The sequence below is a fragment of the Nomascus leucogenys genome, chromosome 22a, assembly GCF_006542625.1.
Source record: "Nomascus leucogenys isolate Asia chromosome 22a, Asia_NLE_v1, whole genome shotgun sequence".
Classification (NCBI taxonomy): Eukaryota; Metazoa; Chordata; class Mammalia; order Primates; family Hylobatidae; genus Nomascus; species Nomascus leucogenys.
In genome coordinates this window covers 2,020,817-2,042,968 of record NC_044402.1, presented here as the reverse complement: position 1 = coordinate 2,042,968, position 22,152 = coordinate 2,020,817, and the positions used below count along the sequence as shown (strand labels likewise).

Sequence of the window (22,152 nt, the reverse complement as noted above, 5' to 3'; positions counted from 1 at the left end):
GGCGAAATCTTGGCTCACTGCAGACCTCCACATCCTGGGTTCAAGCGATTCTCCTGCCTCAGCCTCCTGAGCAGCTGGGATTACTGGCGTGTGCCACCATGCCCAGCTTATTTTGTATTTTTAGTAGAGACAGCATTTCACCTTGTTGGCCAGGTCGGTCTCGAACTCCTGACCCTGTGGTCCGCCCATGTCGGCCTCCCAAAGTGCTGGGATTCCAGGTGTGAGCCACTGTGCCTGGCTTTATTTTTCTTTTTTAAAGTTACTCTTGTTTGTTAGTCTTGTCTGATTTGATGGATAGGCCCAGACTCTGGGTCAAGCTTTCGTGGGTTGCTTCAAGCCTTTGTAGAGTTCTTTCAAGTACACCCTTGGGATCTTTGGTAAATTTGGTTCTTAGAGGCATAGAGAGGACCGAGAGACCCCTTGTGCAACTTTGGAGTTGCTGTTTGTATGTTTGCACACTTTATTTCCTTGAGCTACTCTGGTAAATGATCCTGTGGGCGGCCTCCCCTACTTAATGGTCCATCACTTACTCCTTAGTCTTAACAGTGTGAACAGCATTGCTATTAAATAACTCATTGTGGTATTGGAAGTAAATTATTATTGACCTTGTCAGAAACTATAGATTTAAGTGCCATTTTAAGCACTAAGGACAAGTTTTTAAGATTTCTATTCCTTCATGGATTGAGACTTTTATAAAATCAATAAAAATGAATTTTCAGAGCAATGAAATGAAAAAAGACAACATACTAATCCCATTTAAAAAATTATTAGATTCAGTCTGGGCATGGTGGCTTATGCCTGTAATCCCAGCACTTTGGGAGTCCAAGGTGGGCAGATCATTTGAGGTCAGGAGTTCCAAGCCCAGACTGGCCAACATGTTGAAACCCTGTCTCTACCAAAAAAATACAAAAATTTGCTGAGCATGGTGGTTTGTCCCTGCAGCCCCAGCTACTCAGGAGGCTGAGGTGGGAGAATTGCTTGAGTCCCTGAGTCAGAGGTTGCAGTAAGCTGAGATTGTGCCACTGCACTCCAGCCTGGGTGACAGAATGAGACCCTGTCTCAAAAAAAAAAAAAAAAAAAAAAAAAAAAAAAAAAAAAAAAAATCAGTCATATGTAAAATTACTTTGTGAAATTGATGTAAACATTTTAACTTCTGTATTTAACCAGTGACAGGCAATGTTTGTCTATGAGTAGTGCTAGTTTTGATGAAATTCTTCTGGAAGTAGCTTCCTGGGCTCTAGGTGCATATGTATTCAATGCCAGAGTTTCCAGCATGTAGCAGGCACTCAACTAAATATAGCTGTATTATTGAATCCGCACAACAACACTTTGAGGTTGATGGCTTTATCATCAGCTGATTATTTCATGATTTTGTAGATGAAGCAATAGGTTTTGGTGGTAAAGTGACTTGCCCAACTTCCTGTAGCAAATGGTGGTGATGGGAAGAATGACTCCCCCAAAGATGTTCACTGGAACCTGTGACTGTGTAATGTTACATGGTGAAAGAGATTTCGCAGCTGTAATTAAGGTGACAGATCATAGGACAGGAAGATTAGCTAGACTGCCTGAGTGGGCCCAGTCTGATCACATGAGCCCTTCAAAGCAGAGAACTTTCTCAGGCTGGAGTCAGATAAATTTGAAATGAGAGATTTGAAATGTCATTGCTCGGAGGGGCCACATGGAAAGCATGAGAATGGAATATGGGCAGCTAGGAGCAAAGACTGGATCCCACTTGACAGCAGGTAAGGAAATGGGTACCTCAGTCCTACAATTGCAAGGGACTGAGTTTGCAAGGGACTGATCCTAGAATTGCAAGGGTCTGGTTTTGGCCAACAACCTGAATGCACTGCCAGTAGGGAATGCAACTCTGCTAACACCTTGATTTAGCTTTAGGAAACCCTAAGCAGGGGATCCAGTTGAGTTCACCTGGACTTGTAAAAAATTTGCCTTGTTTGAAACTGCTATGTTTGGGCGATTTGTTGAGGCAGCACTGCATTAGGGTACAAATCTGGTGGCAGAGCTGGGTTCGGATTGGGATGAGCTGACCTGTGAACCTGGCACGGTGCCTGGCACATAGCGGATACTTGGATACTTGTTGAATGTTATTTTTCTCAGTGAAGGAGAGTGTTGAGTGAGGCATTGACATTAGTGAGAGAACATTTGACATAGGGGAGGGATGGCTTTTTTTTTTTTTTTTTTTTTGAGACGGAGTCTCGCTCTGTCGCCCAGGCTGGAGTGCAGTGGCGCCATCTCGGCTCACTGCAAGCTCTGCCTCCTGGGTTCACGCCATTCTGCTGCCTCAGCCTCCCGAGTAGCTGAGACTACAGGCGCCCGCCACCACAGCCGGCTCATTTTTTGTATTTTTAGTAGAGACGGGGTTTCACCGTGTTAGCCAGGATGGTCTCGATCTCCTGACCTCGTGATCCGCCCTCCTCGGCCTCCTAAAGTGCTGGGATTACAGGCGTGAGGTCTTTGGGAAGCCTTCATCATAGGAAGCTTTCAGATTTCCACTATCTGGCGATTACTTCTAGTTCCCTAATTTACTTTATTTTACTATTATTATTTTAAAAAATATTATTTAAAAAAATAGAGACAGGGTTTTGCCATGTTGCCCAGGCTTGTCTCAAACTCCTGAGCTCAAGCAATCTGCCTGCCTCGGCCTCCCAAAGTGCTGGGATTACAGGTGTGGGCCACCGCGTCTGGCCCAGGTCCCTAAGTCTTGGTTTTTGCACTTGTTGTCTTACTGAAGTTGAATGCCTGCTGTATTGGGCATTGTGTCAGGTGACACAGGAAATGAGCCACCTCGGCCCTTCTGATAGACAGGGGAAGTTAAGATCAGAGCAGTTGAAGTTTACTTTGTCCTAAGTCCACATACCTATTATATTGTAGAATGGGTGTGTTGGACTCCAAGGCATATTGCTTTTTTTCTTTTTGTCTTGTTGCCTTTTGGTATTCAGGCCTCACATAGATGTTAGTGTATGACTCTGTAACTCTCCAAGAATTCCTATTTTCTGTTCACCCGCAAAATCCACATTTTTTTTTTTTTTTTTTTTTTTTTTTTTTTTTTTTTTTTTTTTTGCTCTGTCACCCAGGCTGGAGTGCAGTGCTGCTGTGCATAGCTTGCTGCAGCCTTGAACTCCTGTGCTCAAGCAATTTTCCTGCCTCAGCCTCCCAAGTAGCTGGGACTACAGGCACATGCCAGCATGCCTGGCTAATTTATTTTCTATTTTTTGTAAAGATGGTGTCTCACTATGTTGCCTATGCTGGTGTCAAACTCCTGGGCTCAAGCAGTCCTCTCTTTTGAGCCTCCCAAAATGCTGGGATTACAGGAATGAGCCACTGCCCTGGCCAAAGTCCACATTTTTAAAAGACCTTTTGGTTGTTTAACAGATTTCGTTTATTAAGTAATTTTCCCATTGATTAAAAAAGTGCTGATGCATGTCCTCTGTATGTACTATGTGCAGCTGGAGTAGAGTGATTGAAAGGGAGAGAATAGGTGTGGTCACGGAGCTAACAGGAGATCAAGAGGTATGTCCTAGCCGAGCATGGTGGCTCATGCCTGTAATCCCAGCACTTTGGGAGGCCGAGGCGGGTGGATCACGAAGTCAGGAGATCGAGACCATCCTGGCTAATATGGTGAAACCCCGTCTCTACTAAAAATACAAAAAATTAGCTGGGCGTGGTGGCGGGCGCCGGTAGTCCCAGCTACTCGGGAGGCTGAGGCAGGAGCATGGTGTGAACCTGGAAGGCGGAGCTTGCAGTGAGCCGAGATGGCGCCACTGCACTCCAGCCTGGGCGACAGAGGTGAGTGGATTGAAGTGGGGCAAGGACAGGAACAGAGTGGTCAGGGAAGAATCTCTTGATGTCCTCTGTGATGGTTAACTTTGTGTGTCAACTTGGCTGGGCGACAGTGCCCAGATATTTGGTCAGACACTACTGTGGATGTTTTTTGAAGGTGTTTTTTAGATGAGACTAACATTACAAATCTGTGGACTTTGGGTAAAGCAGATGATGCTCCCTGAGGTAGGAGGGCCTTGTCAATGCAGCGAAGACTGATCTTCCCTGAGCAAGAAGAAACTGTGTCAGCCGACTGACTTTGGGCTTGGACTGCAACCCTTCCCTGGGTCTCCAGCTAGCTGGCCTGTCCTGCAGATTTTGGACTTGTACCTCTACAGCTATGTGAGCTAATTCCTTAAAATAAATTTTTCTCCACATCTTGTTGATTCTGTTTCTTTAGAGAACTACGACTGACACATCATTCAAACAAGAGAGAGGATGGTGGCTTAGACCAGTTAGGTAGCTGAGAGTGGAGGATGTGGCGTGTGGTAAGCAGTGGTGGCATTTGGGACATGTTCTTAAGCTAGAGGCAAGGACTCTGTAGCTGGAGCAAGTATAGGATGTGAGTGGGGGAGCAATCACAGGTGACACCAAGGTTTCTGGCCTAGCGAGTGACAGGTGTTGCCTTCAGGTAAGGAAGGCGAGACTGCAGGAGGCATTAGTTTGTGGGGGGATACCAGGATTGATTTTGAACGTGTTCACTTTAAAATGCCTGTTACACAGTAATACATGTAGGTGGTCTGGAGTTGAGGAAGGAAGTCTGGCAGAGCTAGACGTTGCGAAGTTTAACTTCGAGACTGATGAGATCCCTTAACTAGGATGTATCCTAGTGAGTGGGTGTAGAGAGAAGGGCCCACCTGGGGTGCTTGAGTGTTTATAGGTGGATGAGTTGCAGTGAGAAAAGGAGACTGAGAACAAGTGGTCAGAGGAACACCAGGTGAGTGAGGCCCACTTTAATCAACAACAGCTTGCTTAGTGCCCTGCACATGCGTATCTTAATACTTTCACGGGAATGATTTTGTATGTTATTTTTCCCACATAAGAACTTATAAGGGTACAGATTATCAGGGAATCTCCACCTCTTGGTGCAGTACCTGACATAGTAGGAACTCAGATATTCGTTTGAATGAATGGTCTAGGAGGTCACAATAATAATAATAGTAATTTTTTTTTACAAGAGGGAAGGCAGGGCATTTGGTGAGTAGTAGATAAGTGTGGCAGAGTGATGTTACCTATTTACCATGTGAAAATGGAAGCAAGGTAATTACTGGAGATAATTATTATTTTCAGATAGGGTCTCCCTCTGTTGCCCCACATGGAATGCAGTGGCACAATAACGCTTCACTGCAGCCTTGACCTCCTGGGCCCAAGTGATCCTCCCTTGATCCTCCCACCTCAGTCTCCTGAGTAGCTGGGACCACAGATGCATGCTGCCATGCCTGACGAATTAAAAAAAATGTTTTTGGAGACACGGGATTTCACTCTGTTACCCAGGCTGGTCTCAAATTCCTGGGCTCAAGTGATCTTCCCACCTTGGCCTCCCAAAGTGCTAGGATTACGGGCATGAGCCACCATGCTCAACCTAGGAGACCCCAGTTATTGAATGCTTACAGTATGTCATGTCCTTACTCTAGACATGGTGAGAGTTGCTTCCTCATGTATTCCTGTCTTGATTGTATCATAAATCTCTGTCTTACTCCTCAGGCCATAGTGGATTTTCCTAAGGAGCGTATCAGAGTGTGTATGTAGGTATACAATCAAACAATAAAAATCACAATATCCTGGCAAGTGTACTATAAAATATTTCCAGAATGTGGGTGCTTCTCACAGTTTACATTGTCACCACTCTAGACCAAACCACTGTTATCATCTCTTGCCTGGATTATTGCAGAAACCTTCTATGTTTTGTCTCCTGACTTTTCAACCTTACTCCCCAATAATCTAGCACCTAGAAGAATGCCTGGCATGATGTAGATGCTTAGTTAATATTTGTTGAATGATGGCCTGGCATAGTGGGTCATGCCTGTAACCCCAGTGCTTTGGGAAGCTGAGGTGGGAGGATCACTTGAGGCTGGGAGTTCGAGACTAGCCTGGGCAATATAGGGAGACCCTGTCTCTACAAAATATTAAAAACTTAGCCGATGTTGTGGTGCCTGCCTGTAGTCCCAGCTGCTTGGCAGGCTGACTCAGAAGGATCACTTGAAGCCAGGAGTTCAAGGCTGCAGTGAGCTATGATTGCACCACTGCACGTCTGGGCAACAGAGCAAGAGCCTATCTCTTTAAAAAAATTGTTGAATGAACAAATTCTTGAGTAAACCTTCACACCTGAGGTTCTTTGAGCACGTGTGTGACCTCCTGTGGCATCGACTGCTGTTAGGATAAAATTTCATCTGACTCTGCATCTAGTCTTGGCGAGCATTCCTCCATTGGGCATCTCCTCGTCTGCTGCTCTTGCTGTGCTCTGGTCACATTGGCATTTTTTCTGTGTCTTGGAGATAGCAAGCTAATTCCCACTCCCACCTTGCAGCTTCCACACTGACTCTTCTGTATTCAGTGCTTCCCATCGCTCCCTTCCCATGACAGGCTCCTTTCTTCATTTGAGACCCTGTTCAGATACCTCCTTAGAGAAGTTTCCTGTGACCTCCATAGCTAAAGCAGCCCTCCCCTCCCTTCTTTCCCAGTCTCTCTGGTCTTTTAAACAACTTTTTAACCTTCTCCAAGTACTGAACTCCCGCCTCCATCCAGTCTTGTTTGTGATAGCCAGAACCCAGCTCTGCTGGTTACCTTTGGAGTGTGATTGTGTTTTTGGCCCCTCCCCATCCCAAGGGGGGACCAGAATGATTCTGAGATTTCTGGCTTGTAGAATTGAGTAGATGGGTGGTGCTGTCATTTACTGAGATAGAAAATACTAGTTGATGAAATGTTTTAAGAATTGTGCTTTTAGAGGGTGTGTGTGTGTATTGGTACTAGCTGGTTCCTTTCTTGAATTCTGTTTGTTCCTTTAGAACGCAAAAAATTCTCTATGACTTTGGTTTTGAACATGTTAAATTTTCTTTTTTTTTTTTAAATTTTCTTTTTGAATGGAGTATACTGAAGGATGAACATGTTGATTTTAAGTTGCCCGTGAGCATCCAAGAGGAGGTGTCACATAAGCAATTGGTTCTGTGCATTTGGAGCTCAGAGCTCAATTGGGGAAGGGACACGGCAGCCTGGATGTGAATCTCTGCTCTGCCAGTTATTGCTGTACTGAGCAAGCCACTGGACGTATCTGAGGCAGTTTGCTCATCTGTCATATGGGAATAATATCACCTACTTTATAAGGTTACGATGAAATGAGAATGCACTTATAGTGCTTAGTATGTGCCTGGCATGTGAGAGAATTACTTTAATATTATTAAATGGATTGGGCTGGCTAGTAATGCTACCTCGAGAGCCTATTATATGTCAGGGATTGTGCAGAATGCTTTTATGTGGATTCATTTATTCTTTCTATTCCTTAGCTAAATATTGTAGCTCCTGAACGAATGCTGCTTTTTCTTGATAAAACACACCTGAAGCATTCCAGTCATCCCCTTCCCACCTGTGCCCGTGTGTGTGTGTGTGTGTGTGTGTGTGTATTATGTTTTTTTTTCGAGACGGTGTCTCGCTCTGTTGCACGGGCTGGAGTGCAATGGCCTGATCTCGGCTCACTGCAACCTCTGCCTCCCGGGTTCACGCCATTCTCCTGCCTCAGCCTCCCGAGTAGCTGGGACTACAGGTGCCAGCCACCATGCCCAGCTAATTTTTATATTTTCAGTAGAGATGGGGTTTCTCTACGTTGGCCAGGATGGTCTCGATCTCTTGACCTCGTGATTCGCCCGCCTCGGCCTCCCAAAGTGCTGGGATTACAGGTGTGAGCCACCATGCCTGGCCCCCCTTTATATTTTCGATCCTGATTCCTTTGCCAGCTTAAGGTATTATAAATAGCCTAGTGTATAAAAACATGGATTTGTCACTATTCTGGAAGTTATTTGTATTAAAATTTCTGTTTGATTTATGGGTTTTCCAGAAATAACTGCAGTTTTAAATTACGTATACCAATATTCTCACAGGATATGAGTATTAAGTTTGCCAACAACAAAGTGAGAGATGGAAACTCAAGACTTAATATATTTTTCCTTTCTTTTTTCAAGCTTGGGTGGAAAATTAATTAATTGCATGTGGGTGACTTAGAGTGGCTAGGATTCGTTTTCATCCTGAACTGTCCATAGCTGCTTCAGTCACCAGAAGCTTTTTGCCGGGAGTTATTTCTCCCTGTCTGAATACAGAGGATGACCCTCTCTTGCAAGTGGTATGGTGTTGTCCAGTGGCTGCTTGAGGAGCCTTGGAGAGTGAAGGAAATGATTTGCATCTCTTCATGGCATATATTTCCTGGTATGTATGGTGGGATGACCAATTCTGGTACTGGGCTTCATATACAAACTTCACGTTCTCCATATTTCTTTAAATGAAAATTTTGTTCTCACCATTAAGGCAGTGATATTTTCTTAAAACTCATGTTTGCTACTTACTGTATTCACTGCACAATAAGCAGTTGTGTACTTTTCGGGACATTTATCTCTCCCACACACAGTTTGCACTCTAGGAAAACTTACAGTGGCTAAAGAAGCCAAAGGTAGTATGTAGGAAAACTGAAAATCTCAGAGCAGGAATGAGAGGTGTCTTTATTTTAAATCTACTTGGGACGTGTTTGTCTTGTTAAACCCTGATCAGGTGGGTTGCATTACGTGATTGGGATTTAAGACCAAATTGAGTTCAGGTGAAAATGGTACACGAGTTGGCCAAGAATGCAGGGAGAATGAAGTTAGAAGGTATTTTTTTTGTAGTGTATATTTAGTTCTAGTCTTTTTGAAAAAAAGTGTTTCTTTGTGTTTTGTTTTTTTTTTTTTTTTTTGAGACAAGGTCTTTCTCTGTTGCCCAGGTTTGAGTGCAGTGGTGCAATCACAGCTCACTGCAGCCTTTAACTCCTGGGCTCCGGTGAGCTTCCTGCCTCAACCTTCGGAGTAGCTGGGACTACAGGTGTGTGCCACTACACTCAGCTAGTTCTAATTTTGATACGTACGTTTTTTTCTTTTTAGATGAAAGAAAACCAGTAAATCTTCAAATATAAAGTTATAATTAGGTTCCTTGGACTTACCTTTAAGAATGAATTCTAGCACTTTATAAAAAAAATCTGACTAATATATAGTTTCCTACTTTTAATAAAGTTATGAAAAGCCAGATTTTATATATTAAATATTTTGCTATTTCACCAGAGTATAAGTTTAAATTATTCACCAACAGTTAATGTTTTTCTTTGAGAGTAGCAGCTACTCATGTTGGTAAATCAGTCTATTTATCTTTACTGATAGAGCTGAGTTTTATTACACGTTCCCTTAATGTTGAGCTTAAAAGTACTGTGATTAAAACCAAAGCTGAGTGTTGGGTTAAAGCCCTGCTTCATTTTTAAACTACATGTTATTTTTTCCCTCACCGCCCTTCTTCCCGTCCCCTGCTGAGAATGATCGCATAATGGGATGTTGACTTCTCATTTCTGTTATATTGTAAAGATAGGATTCGTATTAATCATTTATTTAATTCTATATGTAGCTTCATTGTAGAATAAAAGTCGAGGTTAATATCTAAGTTTTGTACAGAATTTGTCAAACTTCATAATAAAGTTGCTTTAGTTCCTGTGAGGTGGGTTTGAGGTACAAGAAAATACTTCAAACATTTTTTCAAAATACTTAGGAAACAGTATACTATTAAAAGCATACTATTCAATGAAAACATAGCATGTTTAGAGTGGTTAAAAAAAGAATACTGTTTAAAACATAGGATACATCCACAGGATACTGACCTTGTAATAAAGAGAAACTTGAAGTCACATCACTTTTTCTTATTCTTCATATTAAGACTTCTAAGGTGGTCATAAAAACTCCTCTAGTTGTAAGTAACTTAACTAGATGGGTGATAATGTGGTAGGTTCCATATTCTGTGTGAGAACACTGGGAACCTGTCCTTTGTGTTTTTGTCTACGTAACTGGAAATGGTGGGTATTTCATCTTTGTCTGCCCTCTTGGAGTTGTCACCTGGGATCACAGAAAGAGCAGGGCAGTGCATGCTCCCTGAGTCCTCCAGGTCCTCTTGCTCACTCCCTCTGTCAGAGCTGCTTAGGAAGTCTTTCAGAACTTGTTTGAAGATGTAGACTATTTCCCATGGCAGCACATCATTTTCTGCCAAAACTTCTCGAAATCTAGAGGGAATGTGGTAATGAATATTCAGTTTAGAACATTTTTTGTTATATCTCTTTATCTCCAAAATACAGCTTGAATAATGTATACAAGTTACCCACCTTTTGAGTATTATGCATGTTGTTTTAAAATTATGCTTCTAGTAAAGAAATTTTAAATGTAATTTAAAACAATTGCTCACCAGACATCTAGGCAGTTAAAGAATTTACATGATAGAATACAATTTCTAGTCAAAATATATGAGGAACTTAGACTTAGCAGTAGCAAGAATCATAAGAGAACATAGTATTTTTACCTGCTGAGAATAGTTCCAGTTTGACAAGGTTGAACTTGTGAGCAAAGAACTTCAAGTTGTCTTTGTTCAGTCACTGGGATAGTTGTGTAGGGATTCTGGTAGTTTCTGAGCCAGCTGTAATCCACACCTGTTTTTTTCACTTTTTGTTCATTTTCAATTTCTTGTATTAATCTCTCTCGCTCCTTTAGGTGCCATTTTAATTCCCGAAGCAGAGTCTTTGTCACTATGTCTGAGCCAGGATAGTGTGTGGCTTTGTAGGAATCGTTTTTGGGCCATTTCATCCAGCCAAAAAGTGGCATTTTTAGCCTGTGGAAATATTTTCACTTGTTTATTTGCTCAAAATGTTATGGTTCTTCTGAGCAAATATTTGTTTCTTTGCAATAAATTTGCCCGAAAAGTGCATGATTTTTTTTCACAGGTTAGCTATGTAGGTCAAAGTAAGATTAGAACATGGATTAACGTCTTAATTTTTAACTAGGTCAGTGGCAGAAACCAAGCTTTGAAAATGCTTTTATGTAGCTTAGCAGAAATTAGATATACAAAGTCAGAGATAACATATAGACTGAATGATATCTGAAAATAACACTAACACTTGCTGTGAAAAGTTCTTATGAGACTTAAAATATTAATGTCGGGGCAAGTGCTGCCTACAAATACTTTTGATTTATGTTTTGGACAGAAAAGGTTTAAAGCTTACCTGTTAAGTTGATGGGCTGATGTGATGTTGCCAAAGAGTTGACTGAAGTTGGTGACGAAGCTGTGTTTCACTTGGACATATCTTGCTCTCCTAGATGTGTCCTCTGTTGAAGGAATGCGCCACCTTATTTACCCACTGAAACTGTATTTGAAATAAGTAACTTTCTGTGTTAGGAATGAGGCTGTGATGTCTTCCATTTGGAGAGAATGCTCATTAATTCACCTTGTAAGTAAGCTAGAAGAAATGACAAAAATAACTTACTATTTAATCTTCACAAGTTATATAATGGTCTGCCTTTTCAATGTAGCTCAGTCTATTTGAAAAAAATGCCAGCAGCTATGGATGCTGGTCCTAAATGCATTCCGACATGTCTTTGGTAATGAAATGAAGAATGGTCGTCTAAAGCACCACAGATGCGCTCCGAGCTAGAGTGAAGACTGTCGCATGATGTGATGCTTTGCTGTGCATAGCTGTAGGTCACAGTTTAATGCTGTATTTTTATGCCTGTAGAGGTCTAAAAATAACCATGTTGCTTTTATTCTTCAGCTTAACTTTCAGGCCATTTGGAAGCCGGGTCACTGTCCCCTCTAATGAAAACAGGAAAAATAGATTAGACTTGACTATTTGCAGAACATACATTCTGAGAAAGCTCATTGTAATTGAGCGAAATAGGTAAAGAATGTTGATGTGAATTATAATTGTGAAATATTTAGCAAATGTTACATTTTGTATTCATTTTGTTTTTTCTTGCAAAATAGTTAAATTTGTGTATTTAAGCAAGTCAAAATGCTAGGGAACATAATAAACACTTAGCAAGATAACTTTAAAATATACTTTATAATCTCTGAAAATATGGTAATAAGGCAGTAATTGGTTGTCAGGGAAAAATAGAGGCATAAGAACATACAAAGTTCAAAACAAAATCTTTTTTTTTTTCTTTTTTTTTTTTTTTTGAGACGGAGTCTCGCTCTGTCACCCAGGTTGGAGTGCAGTGGCGCGATCTCGGCTCACTGCAAGCTCCGCCTCCCGGGTTCACGCCATTCTCCTGCCTCAGCCTCTCCGAGTAGCTGGGACTACAGGCGCCCGCCACCACGCCCGGCTAATTTTTTTTTTTTATTTTTAGTAGAGATGGGGTTTCACCGTGGTCTCGATCTCCTGACCTCGTGATCTGCCCGCCTTGGCCTCCCAAAGTGCTGGGATTACAAGTGTGAGCCACCGCGCCCGGCAACAAAATCTTATAATTCATCATAGAAAAATCATTTTAGTGTTTGTTTTTGGAGCTGAGGATGAAAAACTTATATTTACTGTTTAGGTGCATATTGGTTTGTAATGGTCGTTATTGTGCTATTTCTTTTTTCTTTCTTTCTTTTTTTTTTGAGACAGAGTCACGTTGTGTCACCCAGGCTGTAGTGCAGTGGCATGATCAAGGCTCACTGTAGCCTCGACCTCCTGGGCCCAAGTGATCCTCCCACCTCAGCTCCCTGAGTAGCCAGGACCATAGGTGCATGCCACCCAGGTGCATGCTACGGCATGCCTGGCTAGTTTAAAAAAATATATACACATGCACACATGTACATACATATATGTTTTATATATGTACATATATGTATGTATTTTATATATGTACATATATGTATATATGCATGTAATATACATATATACACACATATAGGTATATATACTCATGTATATGTATTATATATGTATATATAAATATACACACACGTATATAATACACATACATATACACACACACACATTTCTTTTTTTTTTTTTTTTTTTTTTAGAAATAAGGTCTCTCCGTGTTGCCCAGGCTGGTCTCTAAACTGGGCTCAAGTAATCCTCCTGCCTCAGCCTCCTAAAGTGCTGGGATTACAGGCGTGAGCCACTGCACTGGCCCGTGCTAATTTCCTATGCAAGTGTTTGTCTTTTGCTAGAGTAGACAGTATAAAAGGTCTTTTACTCTCCAGTTCTCTGTTAAACAACTGCATACTGGTTTTCCCTTTTATAGTATTTGTTTCTTCTGTTGCTTTTCCTTTCAAATGAGCCATGAAGAATAGACATGGTTTACATCAGACTTGCATGTCATGCATGGTCAAGAGTGACGTGTGTGGTCATCCTGCGGCTCCTATTGCTTCTATGTTAGAAAAAGCCAGATGTCAGGATTCATTATTGTCAACTAGAAGGTTTTCACGTTACATTGCATATACTGGTAGGAGAAGGAAAGGAGTAAAGTTTATCATGTCAGAAGTGTCCTACCAAATTTTATACTAAAATTACAGCGAATCTTGCTGCATACTCCTTTGAATAACCTCCTTGTTACTGCATAATTTTTTTCCTCTGAAATGGTAACAAAAATATCAGAACATATTGGATATGGAACTTAAGCCAAATTTCTGTTCAAGGCCCTCTGCAGTCTTACATTATCCCTCCTTCAAGGCCCTCTGCAGTCTTACATTATCCCTCCTTACCTGGCTTGCTTTCTTGCTCGACCCCAGAGCACACCTTTTGTTTCAGCCAGGCCACATTGCCCCCTGACACTTGCCGTGCTTACTTCTGATCCTTCAGCTTTGGTTCAACTGTTTTTTCTTTTCTGAAAAGCTGCTTCTTTGTGTTTTTCATGTATCCACATAGTAATTCTCTTTTTCGTGGACCAGCTCAAATACCAACTCATTTTTTCCTTCAACCTGAGGGTCAACGTGAACATCTTCCTTGGCCCTGCTTTTCCTTTGAACTCTGATTTTATTTATCTTCAGTGTTAAACTTATAGAAAGACTGGTTTGGTCTGTGTTCCTGTTCTCTCTCTACCCCCCCACCACCTTTTTTTTTTTGAGATGTAGTCTTGCTCTGTCGCCCAGGCTGGAGTGCAGTGGCGTGATCTCGGCTCACTGCAACCTCTGCCTCCTGAGTTCAAGTGATTGTTGTGCCTCAGCCTCCCTCGTAGCTGGGATTACAGGCGTGTGCCACCACACCCAGCTAATTTTTGTATTTTTAGTAGAGATGGGGTTTTGCCATGTTGGCCAGCTGGTCTTGAACTCCTGACCTCAAGTGATCTGCCTGCCTTGGCCTCCCAAAGTGCTGGGATTACAGGCGTGAGCCACCGCGCCCGGCTTCTTTTCCCTTTTTCCTAATGCTTTCCAGTTAGATCCTGCTCTGTCCTCTACTGTAATTGCTGACTTTCAGTCACTTAACAGATATCTGTTGACTGTCTGCCAGGGCCTGGATAGTTAGGGGCTGGGGTGTAGCAGTGAACAAGACAGATCTAGTTCCTACTCCCAAGGAGCAAGCCTCCAAATGTGAAGACAATTGTAAGTACACAAATCATCCAGTAAGGTAATTATAGATGGTCATAATCTATTAATATACTTGAAACACTTCTCCCACTTAGAACTGAAGGTCAGAGAAGACCTTTTTGGGTAGGGGGTGTCCTTTTAACAGAGATTTAGAGATCAATGAGCTAGCCACTGGAAGAGCTTCTTGAAGGCAGTCTTCCTTCTCCACTTACTTGTTTGACACCTGTCTTGCCATTGAAACCATTACCAAAGACCTTTTCAGAACTTTTCTTACCACCTTAACTCACATCGAGTATACCTTCCTTTGAACTTAATTGTGTAAACCAATTTTTCTAGTACTTAGTGTGTGCTACTTGCCTTACAAATTTTATTTTGTCCTGTCTCCTGAGATTATCAGATTGAAGTAGAGACCCAAATAATTCTCTGATTACAGTATTTCTTCTACTACTGTGTAGATAGAGAACATAAATATTTGTAAGTAAAGGTAAGGAAGTATCTTGGATTGTATTTATCTTACATTATAATGAGTTGAATAAATGTATTGTTTCTGATGAATTGCAAACGTACTAGGATATGTTGTGTGGACGACATAAAGCTTAAGCTATTAGGTCCTTTGCTTTTTGGTCATTGTCATAGTTTTCTAGTTTACACCTTGTTAGCTAAGTATTAAATTTTTTAAGACTTAAAATGAAATAGGACCATATCATGCATAATATATGTGTCTATGTAAAATTTTAAGATCTGTAAGGAAGTACGTAAAAAGAGAAAAGTTTAGAAAGACAAAATTTTGGAACCTTGAAAAGCAAGCTAAGGAGCCAGGCATAACTTTTTATATATTACAATCAGGGCTGCTTTATATAGTATTCAGCAGCACTCGATTGCAATCAAAGAAGGATTTTTCATTGTGGGAAGACTCATATCTTTTTTTTTTCTTTTTTTGAGACAAGGTATTGCTCTGTCACCTAGGCTAGAGTACAGTGGCATGGTCACAGCTCACTGCAGCCTCAGCCTCCTGGGCTCAAGAGATTCTCCCACCTCAGCCTTTCAAGTAGCTGGGACTACAGGCACGTGCCACCATGCCTGACTAATTTTTTTTTTTTTTTTTGAGACGGAGTCTCGCTCTGTCGCCCAGGCTGGAGTGCAGTGGTGCAATCTCGGCTCACTGCAAGCTCCGCCTCCCGGGTTCACGCTATTCTCCTGCCGCAGCCTCTCCGAGTAGCTGGGACTACAGGCACCCGCCACCACGCCCGGCTAATTTTTTGTATTTTTAGTAGAGACAGGGTTTCACCGTGGTCTCGATCTCCTGACCTCGTGATCCGCCTGCCTCGGCCTCCCAAAGTGCTGGGATTACAAGCGTGAGCCACCGTGCCCGGCCTGTGCCTGACTAATTTTTAAATGTTTGGTAGAGACTGGGTCTCACTCGCCATGTTGCCCAGGCTGGTCCTGAACTCCTGGGCAACAAGCAATCCTCCCACCTCAGCCTCCCAGTGTGCTGGGATTATAGGCATGAGCCACTGTGCCCAGGCTGTTTTTAATTCATTTTGCTACTGAATTAAAAGTTGTGGGTTATTGGTTCATTTTTCTTAAGGTAAAAAGTACATTTCTGTGGAGTTGTTCATATTAAAAACACTCAACAAACTAGGAATAGAAGGAAACTACTAGCATAATAAAAGCCGTATATGAAAAGCCTACGACTAACATCATACTCAATGAAAGGTTGAAAGCTTTTCCTCTAAGATCAGGAACAAGGTGAGGTTGCCTCCTTTCACCACTTTTACTTAACTTAGTACTAGAATTTCTAGCCAGAGCAATTAAGGAAGATTAAGAAATAAAATGCATCCAAGTTGGAAAGGAAGAAGTAACGTTATCTCTGTTTGCGGATGTTATAATTTTATATGTAGAAAACCCTAAAGATTCCACAAAAACCTGTCAGAACTAGTAATTGAATTCAGCAAAGTAGCAGTCTACAAAGTTAACACACAAAATTCAGTCTCATTTCTATACCCTAACAATGAACAACCTAAAAAAGAAATTACAAAACTATTCTATTGGTAATAGCATCAAAAAGAAAAAAATACTCAGGGATTAACCAAAGAAGTGAAAATCTGGACAATGAGAAGTGCAAAACATTGCTGAAAGAAATTAAAAACATAAATAAATGGAAGTGCATCCTCTATTCATGGATTGGAAGACAATATTGTTAAAATGTCAGTACCACACAACGTGATCTACAGATTCAATGCAATCTCTGCCAAAATCCTAATGACTTTTTTTTCATAAATAGAAAAATCCATCCTGAAATTCATATGGAATGTCAAGGAACCCTGAATAGTCAAAACAATCTTGAAAAAGAAGTACAAAGCTGGAAGACTCACATTTCCTGATTTTAAATTACTACAAAGCTACAATAATCAAAACAGTATGGTATTGGCATAAAGACACATAGACCAATGGAGTAGAGAGCCCAGAAATAAATAAACCCTCACATACATGGTCAATGATTTTCAGTAAGGGTGCCAACACCAATTAAGAGGAAAAGGACAGTCTTTTTTTTTTTTTTTTTTTTTTTTTAGATGGAGTCTCGCTCTGTCACCTAGGCTAGAGTGCAGTGGCATGGTCACAGCTCACTGCAGCCTCAGCCTCCTGGGTTCAAGAGATTCTCCCACCTCAGCCTCTCAAGTAGCTGGGACTACAGGCACCCACCACCATGCCCGGCTAATTTTTTTGTATTTTTAGTAGAGATGGGGTTTCACCGTGTTTGCCAGGATGGTTTTGATCTCCTGACCTCGTGATCTACCCGCCTTGGCCTCCCAAAGTGCTGGAATTACAGGCATGAGCCACCGTGCCTGGCCAGGACAGTCTTTTCAACAAATGATGCTGAGAATAGTGGAAATCCACAGGCAAAAAAATGAAGTTGGATTATTACTTTACACCATATACAAAAATTAAGTTAAAATGGATTAAAGCTCAAAAGTAAGACCTAAAACTGCAAAACCCTTAGGGGAAAACTGAGGCCACAAACTTCACATTGTATCTGGCAATAATTTCTTGGATATGACACCAAAGGCAGAGGCAACAAAAGAAGAAAGACAAATTGGACTTGATGAAAGATTTGTATATCAAAAAACTCAGCAGTAAAAAGGCAGCTCACAAGATGGAGAAATATTTGCAAATCATGTATCTGAAAAGGGATTAATACATAGAATGTATAGAGATTTCCCAAAATGCAACAAGAAAAAAGACATTTTTATTTTTTTAAGGGGGGGGGGCCTTGCTCTGTTGCCTAGGCTGGAGTGCAGTGGTGCAATCATAGCTCACTGCAGTCTCGACCTCCTAGGCTGAAGGGATCCTTCTGCCTCAGCCTTCCAAGTAGTTGAGACTATAGGTGTGCAGCAGTGTGCCTGCTATTTTTTTTATTTTTTGTAGAGATAGGGTCTTACTATGTTGCTCAGGCTGGTCTTGAACTCCTGGTTTCAAGTGATCCTCCCACCTTCACCTCCCAAAGTGCTGGGAGTATAGGCATGAGTCATTGCACCCGGCAAAAAAGTTAATTCAAAATCAGCAAAACAGGAGTTGGCGAGGATGTGGAGAAATTGGAACCCTTGTGTACTGTTGGTGAGAATGTAAAATGGTGGGGCTGCTGTGGAAAACAGTATGGTGGATCTTCAAAAAATTAAAAATAGAATTACTATATGATCCAGCAATTTCACTTTTGGGTATATACCCAGAAAAGTTTAAAGGAAGACCTTGAAGAGATGTTTGTACACCTGTGTTCATAACATCATTATTCACAATAGCTAAAACATGGAAGCAACCTGAGTGTCCATATCCATACAAAGGAGTATTACTCAGTCTTAAAAAGGAAGAAAATTCTGACGTACACTCTGACATAGATGAACCTTGAGGACATTATGCTAAATAAGCCAGTCACAAAAGGACAGATACTTTAGCCAGGCACTATGGAGTGTGCCTGTAGTTCCATCTGCTTGGGAGGCTGAGATGGGAGGATTGCATGAGCCCAGAAGTTTAAGGCTGCAGTGAGCTATAATTGCACCACTGCACTCCAGCTTGGGCAACAGAGCAAGACCCTGTGACAGAGTGAGACTCCATCTCAAAAAAAAAAAATCCTTGAAAGGACAAATACTCTGTGATTCCACTTATATGAGATTCCCTAAAGGAGTCAATATCATAGGGCCAGAAAGTAGAGTGGTATTTGTTGGTGGCTAGGAATAGAGGGAAATGAGGAGTTACTGTTTAGTGGATGCAGAGATGGTTTTACAAGATGAAGATTTCTGGAGATGGACGGTGGTGAAGGTTGCATAACATGAATGTATTTAATACCGCTGAACTGTACACTTAAAAATAGTTAAGATGGAGGGTACCTTTGCTGAAAGAATTGTGAGTAGCATGGTTCATTTCTAGCAGAGGCTAAGTTTAGGACAGCAGCTTCCATTGAGAAGTCTTTCTGTGTCGTGAATAGCATTTTAATGACCTCTTGGCTCACATAAGCAAACAACATAGGGATGTATCTGCTGTGAAAATCCATGAAGCAGGGGTCTAGATGAGATTATATGATGATGTCTTGCAATGTGTAATTCATTTTGCTAGTAGAAGAATTCTTTGTAGAAGTTGGCAGATTAGGCCGGGCGCGGTGGCTCACGCTTGTAATCCCAGCACTTTGGGAGGCCGAGGCGGGCGGATCACGAGGTCAGGAGATCGAGACCACGGTGAAACCCCGTCTCTACTAAAAATACAAAAAAATTAGCCGGGCCTGGTGGCGGGCGCCTGTAGTCCCAGCTACTCGGAGAGGCTGAGGCAGGAGAATGGCGTGAACCCAGGAGGCGGAGCTTGCAGTGAGCCGAGATTGCGCCACTGCACTCCAGCCTGGGCGACAGAGCGAGACTCCGTCTCAAAAAAAAAAAAGGAAGTTGGCAGATTGAAGTGTTTTTCAGGGGAGTAAATCCTCCAAACAAAAAGAATCCAAAATATAGTCAGTTCAGGTCCTGGTTTTAGTTCTACTTTGACCTCTGATTATAAACAATTTCATGTATGTTCTTACTACTTCTGGTTATGACACCCAGAGAGTCGTGCAATATGCATAACATGATGGTCAACCTCATATATTTGTGATTGCAACAATAACTTTGAAGGTTATGACTCATGAAGACACAGAAGCTCTAAACAATGCTGGCTTTGCCAATTTATTTTATTTTTGAAACGGTCTCACTCTGTCGCCCATGCTGGAGTGCCATGGTAGGATCTCGGCTCACTGCAACCTCCGCCTCCCGGGTTCAAGTGATTCTCCTGCCTCAGCCTCCCGAGTAGCTGGGATTATAGGCGTCCGCCACTGCACCTGGCTAATTTTTGTATTTTTAGTAGAGACGGGGTTTCACCATTTTGGTCTCGAACTCCCGACCTCAGGTGATCTGCCCGCCTCATCCTCCCAAAGTGCTGGGATTACAGGCATGAGCCACCATGCCCGGCTGGCTTTGCCAATTTAAACAAATCAGTCCCTCCCCTCCCCTCCCCTCCCCTCCCCTCCCCTCCCCTCCCTTCCTTCTTTCCTTCCTTCCCTTTTTTTTTCTTTTGATGGAGTTTCGCTCTTGTTGCCCAGGCTGGAGTGTCGTGGTGTGATCTCGGCTCACCGCAACCTCCACCTCCCAGGTTCAAGCAATTCTCCTGCCTCAGCCTCCCTAGTAGCTGGGATTACAGGCATGTGCCACCAGGCCTGGCTAATTTTGTTATTTTTAGTAGATACGGGGTTTCTCCATGTTGGTTAGGCTGGTCTTGAACTCCCGACCTTGGGTGATCCGCCTGCCTCAGCCTCCCAAAGTGCTGGGATTACAGGCATGAGTCACCACACCCGGCGGGTTTCTATTTCATAATCAAATAAATGTCCCTTCTTCCACCACAATGATTAAACTATGCATTTGGTTCTAGGAGGTATTTTCTTTGTCAATTATTGTGCTGAGCAATTTAATCTTGAATTTAGAAACTAATCTTCTTATGAAGAACACAGGAAGATGACCCCAGGTCTAGGACTTGGAAGTCTGCATTATGGAAGGATATGGAAATGTGACATTTGATCATGGGAGGTTAGAGAGAATGTTAGAGGTTCAGTCTAGTAAATAATGGAACAGATACACTATGTGAATAAAATATTGTACCTCATCTATTTGCTCATCAAACGCTTAGCAAAAACTGCATGTGTGAAAGTTTTCGGAGTCAAAATGGAGTCATTAATGTTAAAACCCTGACAAACAGAGCCAGGGAAGGCCATGAAGAGAGGAGTCTCACACTTGTATGTTTTATAACAAAAAAGACTCTACAAAACCCACAACCTTGCACAAAGGCCATCACAACCTTTCTCAAAAAATATTTCTCCAAGGACATCTGCCCAGCCACTGCTTGACCAGCTTCAGACTAGCATCACCCTGTTTTTGATCTTTGTAGCCAAGGATAATTATTTTAAAACAATTTTGTACTCCTCATTTTTTCCGTTAAAAACCTTTATCTTTCTTTACTTCCCTGAATACACAAATAATTTACTGTGGTATGTGTAATTTCCATTGCAATGCTTTATTCCCAAATAAAGATCTTTCCTTGTTAGAAAAACAAACAAAAAAAGAAAATCCATGAATTTTTCAGAGAGTGCCCTAAACACAATTTTATATGCCTCACTGGTTGTTAGGTTGTTCCTGCACTTGACTTTATCATTGTTTACTACTAGTAAAAAGCAGCATTGCCAAATAATCCCTAATTTTCCACTAAAAAAATGATGTTAAGCTTTTTGAAAAGTTCAGGTTAAACCTACTGTTGTTAGATTAATGTATTTGTTGCTTCCCTTTATCTGGAATGTGGCATTAGCTTTTTTATTTTAACCCCCTTTAATTCTTACTCAATTCCATGACTTAAGGTTTGAGAGCTAAACACTGGGACTTCTGGATAACACACTGACAGTTTTGTTTGCGTAATTATAATTGGCATTGTACATAGAAAGGATATGGCTACCTTTTGTTAAATCTGCGCTTTCTAAATATCAAAAAAGGGAAATGAAGTATAAATTTTTGTATAATCTGTGTGAAACATTTTATTTGCTTAACATTAGGGCTTTGCCCCTTTCCTGTAAGTCTCTTGGGATCTTGTGTAGCAGCTGTTCTCACTAAACACCAGTTAAGTCCATTCTCTGGTACTAGCTACAAATTCAGTTTTATATTCTACTTCACAATTTAAATAAACTGAAATATTTCTTTCTTTTTATTTTTTCTTTTCTTTTTTTTTTTGAGACGGAGTCTTGCTCTGTCACCTAGGCTGGAGTGCAGTGGCGTGATCTCGGCTCATGGCAAGCTCCGCCTCCCGAGTTCACACCGTTCTCCTGCCTCAGCCTCCCGAGTAGCTGGGACCACAGGCGCCCACCACCATGCTGATTTTTTTTGTATTTTTAGTAGAAACGGGGTTTCACCTTATTAGCCAGGGTGGTCTCGATCTCCTGACCTTGCGATCTGCCCGCCTCAGCCTCCCAAAGTGCTGGGATTACAGGTGTGAGCCACCATGCCCAGCCATAAAAGGAAATGTTTCTAAAAAAAGTAGTTAAGATGGTAAGTTTTATGTTATATATATGTACACATATATATATGTATATACGTGTATATATATGTGTATATATGTATGTATGTGTGTGTGTGTGTATATATATATATATTTTTTTTTTTTTTTTGAAACAGAGTCTTGCTCTTTCACCCAGGCTGGAGTGCAGTG

The 22,152-nt window shown here is 41.6% G+C and overlaps 2 protein-coding genes across 2 annotated transcripts in view; one reads left to right on the top strand and one right to left on the bottom strand.

The window, feature by feature from the left end:
* Window positions 1–22,152, top strand: part of TDRD9 (tudor domain containing 9) — a 126,790-nt gene that overhangs the window by 1,755 nt on the left and 102,883 nt on the right. The gene's annotated exons all lie outside the window — the stretch shown is intronic.
* Window positions 9,432–11,540, bottom strand: RD3L (retinal degeneration 3 like). Its single transcript, XM_003276198.3, has 3 exons — window positions 11,102–11,540; window positions 10,405–10,710; window positions 9,432–10,111 (listed from the first exon to the last, which is right to left on the bottom strand). Exons 2-3 carry the CDS (start codon window positions 10,701–10,703, stop codon window positions 9,814–9,816), a joined length of 597 nt encoding a protein of 198 aa, XP_003276246.1. The 5' UTR covers window positions 10,704–10,710; window positions 11,102–11,540; the 3' UTR covers window positions 9,432–9,813.